The 12,446-nt window shown below is 42.8% G+C and overlaps 1 protein-coding gene across 2 annotated transcripts in view; it reads right to left on the reverse strand.

The window, feature by feature from the left end:
- The window catches only part of SLC28A3 (solute carrier family 28 member 3), a 51,922-nt gene that overhangs the window by 18,661 nt on the left and 20,815 nt on the right, over positions 1–12,446 (reverse strand). Inside the window, exons 5-8 of one of the 2 annotated variants that reach the window (XM_079996081.1) lie at positions 11,449–11,638; positions 8,884–9,028; positions 6,906–7,019; positions 2,304–2,381 (exon numbers count right to left, since the gene is read on the reverse strand). In XM_079996081.1, the coding sequence (XP_079852207.1) occupies positions 2,304–2,381; positions 6,906–7,019; positions 8,884–9,028; positions 11,449–11,638 (527 nt within the window). The remainder of the gene's footprint in view (positions 1–2,303; positions 2,382–6,905; positions 7,020–8,883; positions 9,029–11,448; positions 11,639–12,446) is intronic. The other variant, XM_079996082.1, reaches the window with a different exon arrangement.

Here is a 12,446-nt window from a genome sequence, read left to right on the forward strand (position 1 = left end):
CTCTTACAACTATATGAAATAAGAATCTAGCATTTCTTAAATCCTTTGCATAATTATATTTAAACTAATATATTTAATACATAAACAACCTTTTAAAAGGAAAAGAAATCTTAAAAGGATCTTAGTTTAAGAAAGAAACAGCTTTAGAAAAGTCTTCCCAAAAATGTTCTCTTTCTGCCAGCTAGATGCTTTTTCACTGCTCTTGACCTTCTTAACCTTAGGAAGAAGATATGGCCCATTTTACTATTTATCCACCCTTAATTTGTAGGGTCAGTGTAACCTTGGCTGTCAGCCTGTAATTCCCTTTTTACGACTTTGAGAATTGTTTTCTGCTATAAATCAGGGGGGCCCCTTGTCTAGGAGTAAAACATCTTGCCAAGGTTTTTAGGCAACTGGTCTTCTGCCTGGCATGAAACAGAACATTTTTAAGCTCATTCTTAAAATACAAGCCCTGATTAAACATATAAGCTTTAATAAAAATGCAAGCTTATGATTAGATGCCTCAACGTTAGGCTACAGATATATCTGCATACTAGTAAAGGGGTGAGAGAATGAATACCGAATGGAGCATCGAAAGGGGAATAGAATGGCAGATGCATCCAATATGATGGTTTAATGGTTGAAGACGCTCCCTGGCACAAATTTGCTAGATGTATATGCAGGCTGGGATTATCAGGTCTTGGCCCATTTTGTCTCGCTGACAATAATCACATCAAGGACGCTTGAGCAGAACCTCTCCATCTAATATTTTTTGCCTTTTAATAAGCCACATAAACAATGCTTAGTTCCTTTGTCAATCAGGGTCAGCTGCTCTCCTCAAGAATGCCTTTGATTAGTGCACCAAAGCAATGTATTCCTGGGCTGCGCAAGGGTGCGCAGGAACACCGAGTGCTTTGAAAATAAAAATCTGTCTGATACAGTCCATGCATATTACTGGGACAGAGTCAAGAGCAACTTGGTTGAAAATAAGGTGGAGAAACGTGTTTGTGGCCATCAAAACAGCGAGTAAGCAGGCAGGCCCCTCTCCATCCCCCTTAAATCACATATGGAACATGCATTTGAAAAAAATCAGACAAACAGGAATCCACCCCTTTGGAAAGAATCCTAACCGAAATCCCAGGTGGTAAACTGGGGGAATGAATTACATTTAAAGGGGCAGCTCTCGAAATCAGCAGATTTCCATACATTTGCCAGCCGATGAAAAGTGAGAGCAATCACAAACAGAAATAATGAACAGGGCTATGGGATGAGTGGGGGACTGGGAACACTTCATTCTCAGAATTCTTGAGAAAAGTTCCAGAAGGGTTGTAAAAAATGCCGATGAGGTGGACATAAGTGTCTTCCAGAAGGCCAATTCTCCGGCCTGACCTATCTCCTCAATCCAATGGAGAAAGAGCTGAGAGAGAAATGGAATAAGAGAGAATAAGACCTTGTTGCCTGTTCTCATCTGCTCAAGTACCAAAGAAATGGAAAAAGATTGGTTGCTGGGCAACATCCATTTCCAAAGAGGTCAAGTATTGCTGGGCTCATTCCTGAGTCTAAGAGAGGAGAGGGGAACTTGGAGAAAGATTTATTGATTCCTTTTGTGAATTAGAGGGCACACTTGGGGTGAAGATTACCTCCCCCCACCTTTTTAAAGCAGCCTCTTGAGAATCACCCAATAGTTTCAGATTCCTCTTTTGAAACTTATCATTAAGAAAATTGTACCATTAATTAAGGAAATCAAAAGAATGTGTGATAGGGTTATATAAGGGTTATGTAAGCAAAAAGTCTAGATTTATGCTGGAGGCTGTGCTGTTGCAGATCATTAACAAAGTTTGCTCCACTCAGCAAGGATAATCATATAATTGTATAGTTGGGACAGACACTGGGTGTTTTTTAGCCAACTCCCTGCAATGCAGGAATCTCAACTAAAGCACCAGTGCCAAATCCCATTCCCATGGCTGTGGTTTCACCAGTTAGTAGGAAGAGAGAGTGGGAATCTCACTCATGCATTCATGTGTGTCATTAATTAGATTAAGTACAGAAATATATCTTGTGGTAAGCTGGACCTCTTTCCTCCAAACCCAACACTCTGATCAGTGTATCACACAGTTTCAGCAGAATAGAATTGCCAGCATTCCATTCCCCAGCAGAGGACTTGCTTGAAGGGGAATGACTGGCTAAGCCCTGAACATCAATACAGTACTAAAATGAGAAACACACTGCAGCATTTTGTTGCAGATACTACTTGTACATTTTCCAAATTTACATGGCTTTGTGCAGTTGACACTATACCAGAAACATAAGGAATAACTATTTACCTTGAAGGCAAAGAAGTGGTCAGTGTATTTATCACCAAAGACAAACTTAGAGCCAGCATCTGTGTATTCCAAGAAAGTCTTAAAAGAAAAGGAGAAAAACTGTTAAAAACAAAGCAAAACACTGGCAAGAAATCTTTCCTAGACAACAGTGTGCTACAGATGATCAACACAGTAAGTGTGAAAATTTGTCAGCATTTTAGTGCAAAATTCTTCCACTATACATGTTATATGTAATTTCCCCTACTGGTATTATTATTATTATTATTATTATTATTATTATTATTATTATACCACACCCATCTGGGCAGCTTCCAGAACATATAAAAACACAATAAAATGTCAAACATTAAAAACTTCCCAATACAGGGCTGCCTTCATATGTCTTCTAAAATTGTGTAGTTCTTTATCTCCTTGACATGTGATGGAAAGGTGTTTCACAGGACAGGCAAAACTACTGAGAAGGCCCTCTGCCAGGTTCCCTCTAACCTCACAGCTTGCAGTGAGGGAACCGCCAGAAGGCCCTCAGAGCTGGACCTCAGTGTCCGGGCTGAATGATGGGGGTGGAGATGCTCCTTCAGGTATACAGGACCAAGGCCATTTAGGGCTTTAAAGGTCAGCACCAACAATTTGAATTGTGCTCGGAAAGTACTGGAAGCCAGTGAAGATCCTTTAGGTAGGACTGGTGTTATGTGATCCCAGTGGCCATGCCCGGACACCAGTCTAGCTGCTGCATTCCCCTGATATTGTGCAGTTTTGCATGTTACTTTCACATTTTGCCATAGTATATGCATTAGTGTACACATCACTTAGGGACGCGGGTGGCGCTGTGGGTTAAACCACAGAGCCTAGGACTTGCCGATCAGAAGGTTGGCGGTTCAAATCCCCACGATGGGGTGAGCTCCCATTGCCTGTTCCTGCCAACCTAGCAGTTCGAAAGCATGTCAAAGTGCAAGTAGATAAATAGGTACCGCACCGGCAGGAAGGTAAACGGCGTTTCCATGCACTGCTCTGGTTCACCAGAAGTGGCTTAGTCATGCTGGCCACATGCTGGCTCCCTCAGCCAGTAAAGCGAGATGAGCGCCGCAACCCCAAAGTCGGCCACGACTGGACCTAATGGTCAGGGGTCCCTTTACCTTTACCTTTACACATCACTTGGAGGGAGAAATGCATTGCAAAAAATGGATAAGTGTGTATTTTGAAGAATTTTGAAGATGTGTTTCAAATTGTTTTGTTTCACATATTGTTTTGGAAAATGTGAGTTTGGTAAGGTTGACCTGAGATGTGAACTGAATCAAATTCCCCCCGTCCATCCCTAGTCCCATCTGGTCTGCCTCAGTAGGTGGATCTGTTGAGAACAATACAGTGGAGAACAATACCTAGTGGAGGCAGAGATGTTGCCAGAGATTATACATGTGGGTGTATGTGCATTAACAAAACTGATGAATGGCTAAGGATGCAATCCTAGACTTACTGTCGGCCTATTCATACTTGCGTTTGTTTCGTGATTTCCACTCACAAGCCTGAGAGGTGAGTTGTTTTTTTCTCCCACCCATTTCCCTGGAAGACCCACTATTTACTGCTTAATCAGAACAAATATTGATTGGCATTTGTTTCGATTTAGCAGTAAACAGTGAGTTTTCCAGGGGAAAGTGGCAGGACAAAACAAACAAAAAACCGCCTCTTGGGCTCATGACTTTAAATCACAGGACAAAGAGCGTATGCACGGGACCTTACCTGGGAGTAAATCTTATTGAGCTCAATGGGGCTTTCCAAACCTGCAGGCAGAATCCTAATCCTGCTCCTGCCCTGTATCCCTGCACATGCACAGCCAGTTGGAAATGATGCTCAAGTCTCTTATACAGCATTTCCATCACATCAGAATACAAAGAGAAGTGGCCATTGCCATTCTTATTTTGTGTTAAGTTGGCCTGAGCTTTTCCTGGTCCAAACACCAGTGCTTCAAATGTATTGTCATTGTGCAGCCTCAGTGTTTGGACCTGGGTCTTCCAGAGAGTTGCTGTAAGTTCAGGTGTTTTTGCAATGCTTACCGCTCCCTTCCCACAAAAGCAGCTGCTAGTATAAAAGGTAGAGGACTGATGGTTTTAAACTAATGGAAGCATTGTGAAGCCACCAGTTAAATGTCAGTGTGGTTAGCTTACTGCTTTTAGAAATGTAACAGAATGTACTTGTTCTGAACAGCAAATGGAAAATGTTCAAGAGTTGTAGAGCCGCATTGTTATAGGTCTAGTAGTTTGAAATAAATGAACATCATTCACCATAAACAACTCCTTCAGGTACTGTATCTATTTACACAGGTTCATGTCCAGTACATTTCCTTGTTTCCTAAAAATAACCTATGCTGCACTTCCTGCACTTACTTCTTCACCTGACTTTTTTCCTGGCACAAGAGATAATATTTCTGTATGTTTAATTTATCCAAATGGTTACAGGTGTGAATCCAGACCAGTGAATCTGTGGGCCTCAAGACACTGTTGGACTAAAGCTCCCATCATCCCCAGTCACTGGTCATGCAGTCTGGGCAGCAAGGTCAATGGTTGTGGATGATGGGAGTTGTAGTCCTACATACAGTGGTACCTTGGGTTACAGACGCTTCAGGTTACAGACTCCGCTAACCCAGAAATAGTACCTTGGGTTAATGATAATAATAATATTTTTTTATTTATACCCAGGCTCAGGGCAGCTAACAACAAATTTAAAACACTTAATTGATGCTACAAAAAACAGCATAAAATAGGGTATAAAACATGAATAACAATAAAATCAAAAATCAAAAATCAATTTAGGGGGAAAATCCATCCAATAAACATTAGATGATCACCAGGGCTAGCTGGCTAAATTAGTTCTATTTGGGCCAGCGAGGAGACCAGGGGAGAATTAGCTGTGGGATCCCACAGCGGGTAATCTTTATAAAAAGAACTTTGCTTCAGGATGAGAACAGAAATCACGCGGCGGCAGCAGGAGGCCCCATTAGCTAAAGTGGTACCTCAGGTTAAGAACAGTTTCAGGTTAAGAACGGACCTCCGGAACGAATTAAGTTCTTAACCTGAGGTACAACTGTAATTGGAGGGCCAAAGGTTCCTCACTCCTAGTGTAGACCTTTGCACCAATGCTTCAATTTTATCTGGTTAATCCTGACAAGTGCTATCTTAGCAGAGGCATCCCTCCATTTCCCACACAGAAGGCCTTTTCTAAAATGGAACCTGCTTTGGCAATGACTCACTGAGCCCAACATCCTGTTCTGACAGTAGCCACCCAGATGCCACTGAAGCAGGACTGGTTTCCAGCAACTGGTATTCAGAAGTACTGCTGCCTCTGACTGTGGAGGCAGGGCAATAGCCATCATGGCAAGAAACTGACAGTATTATCCTCCATGAAAGGAAGATACAGGAGCCCTGGTGGAAAAGTGGACAGTCTCATCTTGGCCGGGAGTCACACACATGGATCAGGCCGTATCAAAAGTAATCGCTCTAGGAGTGATCTACTTTGCTGCTTCCCTTCAGAAAACCCCTCCATTGTCCCACTTTAAGTGGCACATCTTGGAATTACAGAAGCCATCCTGGCTTCTGATTGGATCCCAGGGTATCCTGTTTTGGCTTCCATGAGAGTATGCCCCCAAAAGACACACCTTTTCTGGGCTCACACTTGTCACGTGGCTCCTTGAGCAGCAGTGTGACATCAGGTGGTGAGCTCCCACCCCAGTGCTACTGCTTGTTCTAAGCTTACTTCTGGGTTCCCTCAGTCAACCTCCGCTGACGTCGGGGTTGCCCCACTGAGCTGGTGAGTGTTGTTGGGATGCGTCCAGGGACCGGGGGCAAGTCGCAGGCCCCCAGCTGGCTCCAGCCCACCGGCCGGTAGCTGGGCGAACTCTGGTCTCCCTTGGAACAGCATCAGTCAGTGACTCATAGCTTCAGAAGCCTTCAGAAACTTGAGCACGCTCTGATCAGCAGTGTGAATAACTCTTCATAATGGAATTAGCGGACAGAGGCATATGTAAAGCGTATTTACAAGCAGCATAGTTCAGGACAAAGAAAACATGTCTGCTCTCTTTTGTGTCCAAGAGCAGGAAGCACAAAAACAAAAGCTATCCACAACGGAAGTTCCCAGCAGGCTGTGCTGGACTGTAAACAGGCATGTGACACACAACAGTCTTGCCTGTTCCTTTTAAGGTGGAATGGAACATCAATATCCTAACAAGATTATCTCTTCCCCACCACCACCACCCGCCTTCATGTCCACCATGGGATGGATCTCTTAGATCTAGGTCTCTCTCGTTCTCTGTCCCCCTTTAACTTGACCAGCAGCAGTCACTCTATCACCCGAAAGTCATAGCCCCCAAAGACGTGTGTTTGGGGGTGGGGGTGTTCTCAGGTGAGCCATGTGACTTGCATAGCCCCAAAAGATGCACATCCTGATTTTCCTCTGCAGCATGTTGGAGAGTATGCTTCAGCCCCCAGGACGTGGCAGATAAACCTCCTTTGGGATAGCTCCTCATGGAGCCACTCACATGGGCTCTCTTTCCCCTCCTGCAGCCACCCACTCAGCTCTTCTTGCTGATGCATATAGGTAAAATAATTGGCTTACCTGCACTTGACCACCAAGCCAGTTGAATGCATCGAATCCTACTTTTGTCCTCAAAGTTATTAGTCCAAGAATAAACTGTAATCCTATCCCCCAAATTACTGGTCTCCATACAACCTAGCCATGCATCAAAACAAAGAAAGCACTCGATTTAGAATGCAAATTTGATCAATCTAATAGCAATCTCAGGTGCTGAGCATGAACAAGGTTACAGTCCAAACAGTGCCACTAACAAATATGAAAGCAAAATCTACAGATACAGGGAAACCCCATGATTTGCAGAAGTACCAAAAATGTTTTAAAACTAAGGGAACCAGAAGAAAACACCTTCCTAAAACAGTTATTTGAAGATTGAGCACGCTCAATAACAATGCTGACAATTGGAATAGGAGAATTAAGGGAGGGGACTAGAATGCAGTTCTTGAACTCCTAACACCTTGCCATATATATCTTATATATTAAGGCTTAAAATTTCTTGTATAAGGGAAAAAACCTGTTAAAGGCACATGTGTGTATTCGTGTTTTGTGGTTCTGATACTTGACCACTTGGAAGAATTTTACAATCTAAGCTTCCAGAACATACTTATTTTAGAATATGAAGTATCCCACTATGAACAGTTCTATAACCTCTGCTTTGCGATTTTCTCCCAGATTATAAATCTCAACTATTTTAAAGCTAATGGGGTCAGGTTTGGATTTCATTGTAACAGAACTGGCCCATTAGGGGCAATAAGACTCATGGGAAAACACAAGATGACTGGCTTATTATCACTTGGTGTTTTTAGGAATACTATGTGGAGGATTATGGGTTACAATCAAGACATTAATTGTTCCAGAAAAGTGGTTTAACTATTAGAATTTGTATCTGTATGTAGTTCCTCTTCTATGTTGCTTATTTCCTCATATACAAAGAGACTTAAAAATCTTAGGAAACAGCTCAGTGGCTTGTGGTGAACTAGGGCAGTGGATTAAGGTTATGATTCCAATGAAAGCTTTGGTTCTTGGCGCGAAAATCAGAGTTAACTGATCTTCTTTGGTGATCAAAGAACAACCTTCTATTGTCATCATAGCAGAGATGATTGTAGCAGATGATGTATCCCCCCCCCCAAACCAAAACTCTCAAAAGCTGGGATATTCATAAAACAAGGTGAAGAGGACACTGGATTCTATTAAAGATGCAGTTTGGCATTTCTGGGTATGCTTCCTCTGTGTTCTTCATTGTGGCTTGTTTCTATTTATTTATTTTATGCTTTATTGTTCGTAATTATATTTGTACAACAAAAACTCATAATCATCTTTACCAATCCGTCAAAAAACATCAATCACCACAAAAGTATATACTTTTTCAAGCAATAAATTTCCTTCACAAACATCTGACTTCCCATCCCTTCCATATTTCTTTCTTTTAATATTGCATGATTTTGTTTAGTTGTTTCATAACACACTATTTAGTGTTTCATATCTTTTTTCTTAATATAAATTTACAGAGTTTACTCGAAAGCTATTACCGTATTCAGATTGCAGCAACTATTTTAGAAGTATCTCTTAATGATCCCATTCTAAAATGAAGTTTTGCCTAGGTTTATCTCTAATTCTTTCAGAAAGATAGGCTAACTCTGCATATTCTGTGGCTTGTTTCTATATGTTTCCGGAGCCCTGACTAGGTTTAGGGTATTTTCAGCCCTCTTAAACTTAGGCTGCATCTTCAAGATTCTGGTGCAACCCAATCTTTTCCTTCTGAGTGACCTGGCCCAGTTGTGACCATAGGAGATAAAAGCATCTGCCTAGAGTGTTTTTTAATAAATTGTATTAAAAGAACTCACATCAAGCCTCTGACTTAGTTTGACTCCCAAATTGGGTATTTGTCGGCAGCAGATACATAATTATTTAGGAATCTTGCTGCAAGTAAGCTCATTCGCCAGGGGTCCAAGTCTGTAGTGTTAGTACATGAAGCCACAGACAAAGCAAATGTAGGACTCACCTTCGTTGGGTACTTGGAAAAGATCAGCATCAAGAAGACATACATTATAAGGCCGCCAAAGGAAATGAGTTGGTTGGTTCCTTGTCTGGCAGTGTCAAAGACAAGCCAGCACACGATGGCAGCTGCTAGTGATATCCACACTGCCCTAGGTAAAAAGATTTACAACCATCATCTTGGTCGAAATTTCTTTTCCCTTCAGCTTTAGGCAACTTATTTATATAAAAAATGGTTACATGCCTTTCACCATGGGGCACAATAAAACTAAATCTGGAACAACCACAAATCACTTTCAGTAGCAAAACAGAAGCACTATTCTGGAACCACCCTTCCTCACAAAGCACATACGCTAAGCCAAATGCAGCCCGCCATCTCTGTGAACAGCTGCCCACCACAGGCTCAATCACTCTCCTGTTTCTGCTACTTGCCTTAGGGTGTGACAGCAGGAGGGTTGTCATGCAGGTCACAACAGACGGCTGGTTGAACCTTGCTCAGTTTTTTTTGGGTCAGGATAGGTTGTGCCATCTTCACAAGAGACAGAAATGTATGCTTCCCACTTCTTACTTGAATGGGACGGGGTTAGTTTGGCTCTTTCCCAACCAATGAAGGTCTGAGTTGAGGTTATTTCCAGGAAGGTTAAGAAAGCAATAAATTCCACCAAAAATACAACGACGCGTTTTTATGCATAGTTTAGGATGCTTACATCCCATTGAAATCAATGCAGATTAAGAATATAATGCCATGCATAGTGCAATAAGTTTGGGGTTAGACTAAATGGATTTGGGGGCTTCTTCAAGCTTGTGTTTTATATCTATAAGATAGTATTTCTGCAAAGACTGTTCAAATAGTCAAACCATGCCCTTCAGGTGAAAAACCTGGGTGCATATCTTCTAGGGTTGCACTCCCACACAAGCCATGTGACCTGCGTAAGATCATGGTCTCAAGAGACCATGCACAAGAGCACAGTGCCCCAAACCACCCATTTTTGGGCACTGCATGAGATTGCGACCCTGAAAAAGTCATTTTTCAGGGTGAGATAGTGGCATGAGATGACTATGCCCAAAGTGGGCACCGGGCTCTTGCAAAAAAAAAAAGGGACATCCCAGTTTTGCCAGGACAGTTGAGGGGTATGGTCAAACTGCTTTCTTTGTTAAATTAATGCCACTATCTAGGTCTGTTAAAGATTGGCTTTGTTATGTAAACTTGGTCCAAAGTTTCATTATCATAGCAGGTGATGCTTAGATGAGGAGCTAGGCCTCCCTCCCTCCCCTGGCAAGAGCAGGTGTCACACAAAGGCCTCATTTGCTGTCTGTGAGAATCCAAGGCTGTGGTATTGTTGCTCCACCTAAAAACCTAATGGTGTGGCAAGGTCTATTAGAGTGTCAGTGTGGTGAACTTTCCATCTTATGCTCACTCTCTATATATTTGAAAATAAACCATATGTCACAAAGACTCCATAAGGCTTCAGTGACCTCCTTTCCAACAAAACCCAACCCAAGGCTGGGACTCCTGTGAATTCCTTCAGCTCATCAGTTAGAGTGTGTGTAACAATATGTTCTTAGGATTAAGGTCTGTTGAACTCAGTGGGACTTGCTCCCAAGAAAACATGCATAAGATCAGAATGTTAAGGCCACCTGCAGGTTTGCGTGAATATAGGCATTCATCTTTCAGCGGTACATGACCTTTGAGAGGCATGCCGACCTCTCGGGTTATGTTTCGTCCCACATAAATGTTTTTAAAATACTTTATAATTACCTTAAAACAAATAAACAGATGCAAATCATCAACACACAACCCCCCCCTATATTTCCTCCCTGTTTACCTACAAACAAGACAAGGCATATATTTATGGCTGCCAAAAAGCAAGGAAAAGCTAGTCTGGCTTACTCTTGCTAAGAACGCAAGAACTTGAGAACAGGCTGCGGGATCAGGCCAAAAGCCCATCTAGCCCAGTATCCTGTTCTCACAGTGGCCAACCAGGTGTCTATGGGTTGCCCCAAAGCAGCACCTCAGCCAACTTGTGATTCCCAGCAGCTGTCATTCAGAGGCATACTGCCTTCGACAGTGGAGGGTGGCGGCATCATCCTGGCTAGTAGCCATTGATAGTCTTATCGTCCATGAATGTGTCTTTCAAAGCTATTCAAGTTGGTGGCCATCACTACTCCTTGTGGGAGTGAATAGGAGAGGTTCCCTCCTAGGGGGACTTTGATAACCTTTTGATACCAATGAGCTAAACACTGAAATCTGCTAAGTGCCGCACATCAAACTGCTGTGAAAAAAGACAGCGGCAGAGGTGGCTTCAAATGTTGCCAGATCTTGCCTACCCGTCTTATGGCTATATATATTGAATTAGACTTCTGCAGGGTTAAGAAGGCACTAACATTTACCAAGAACTAACACCTAAAGGTCCATCCTCGGTGTTCATAAAGCTGCATTTATATTCCCTGCCTCTTTAAAAATTAATAAATCAAAGTGGTTTCAAAGTGTGATTTCAATGAATACATTATGTGATTATTATTAGCTAGAGCAACTAACTCATCTGCAAAGAAAGGAAACCACAATATTTACCATTTCAGCCAAAACCATTGGGTATCCAGAAACTTTCCACAAGGGGAAAGCGATTCTGCGATTCTGTCCTCATATCTGGCCATCAAAAAGTCCCAGCAGATGAAGAAAATGCCCAGGATGGTGAGTACAAAAAGGGCCAAAGCTCTGCGAAAATTCAAGATACAGGCCGCAATTACCATGGCCAGATAAGCTGTCATGGAAACAAGCATAGTCATAAATCAGATATGCCATATACGAGGCATGCCCATTGCATACAATACCTGTCCTCCTTTGTTTCCTCTCCCAACAAAATCCTCAAACATCTTTGCTATAATTATCCAAGCCTTTGTTTGGAAAACAGCACTTCAAACAGTGCTACTTGCATAAGCCAGTGCACTTATTGACGCAATTTTCCTTTCCATTTGAGATAAGCAAATGCTTGGGGAAGCATTCAGTGGAAGAGCAACTGCTTTGCACACAAAAGGTTCTAGGTTCAATCCCTGACATCTCTAGTTGAGGCTGGGGAAAGAATCCTGGAGGAACCTGTCAATCACTGTAGGCAGCATTGATCTAGAATTTAGCTGCGAGATGGACCCAATTCATCTGGCTTGGTTTAAGGCAGCTTCCTATGCTGGAATGCCGGGGAAGAGTGAGGTCCAGCTCCGAGGGCCTTCTGGCGGTTCCCTCACTGCGAGAAGCGAGGTTGCAGGGAACCAGGTAGAGGGCCTTCTCGGTAGTGGCGCCCTCCCTGTGGAACGCCCTCCCATCAGATGTCAAGGAAATAAACAACTACAGTGGTACCTCCGGTTGCAGACGGGATCCTTTCTGGAGCTCCAGTTGGATCACTAGGTTTCCGCAACCTGAGGGGCCGCTTCTGCGCATGTGCGTGTGTGGCGGCAGACCACTTCTGCGCATGTGCGTAGAATGGTAGAGCGCTTCTGTGCATGCGCACGAGGTGAAACACTTTCGGGTTTGCCACTTTTGCAACCTGAAGTTTACGTGTAAGGCTGAGATGCTAC

This window comes from Podarcis cretensis (assembly GCF_951804945.1).
Source record: "Podarcis cretensis genome assembly, chromosome: 11".
Taxonomy (NCBI): Eukaryota; Metazoa; Chordata; class Lepidosauria; order Squamata; family Lacertidae; genus Podarcis; species Podarcis cretensis.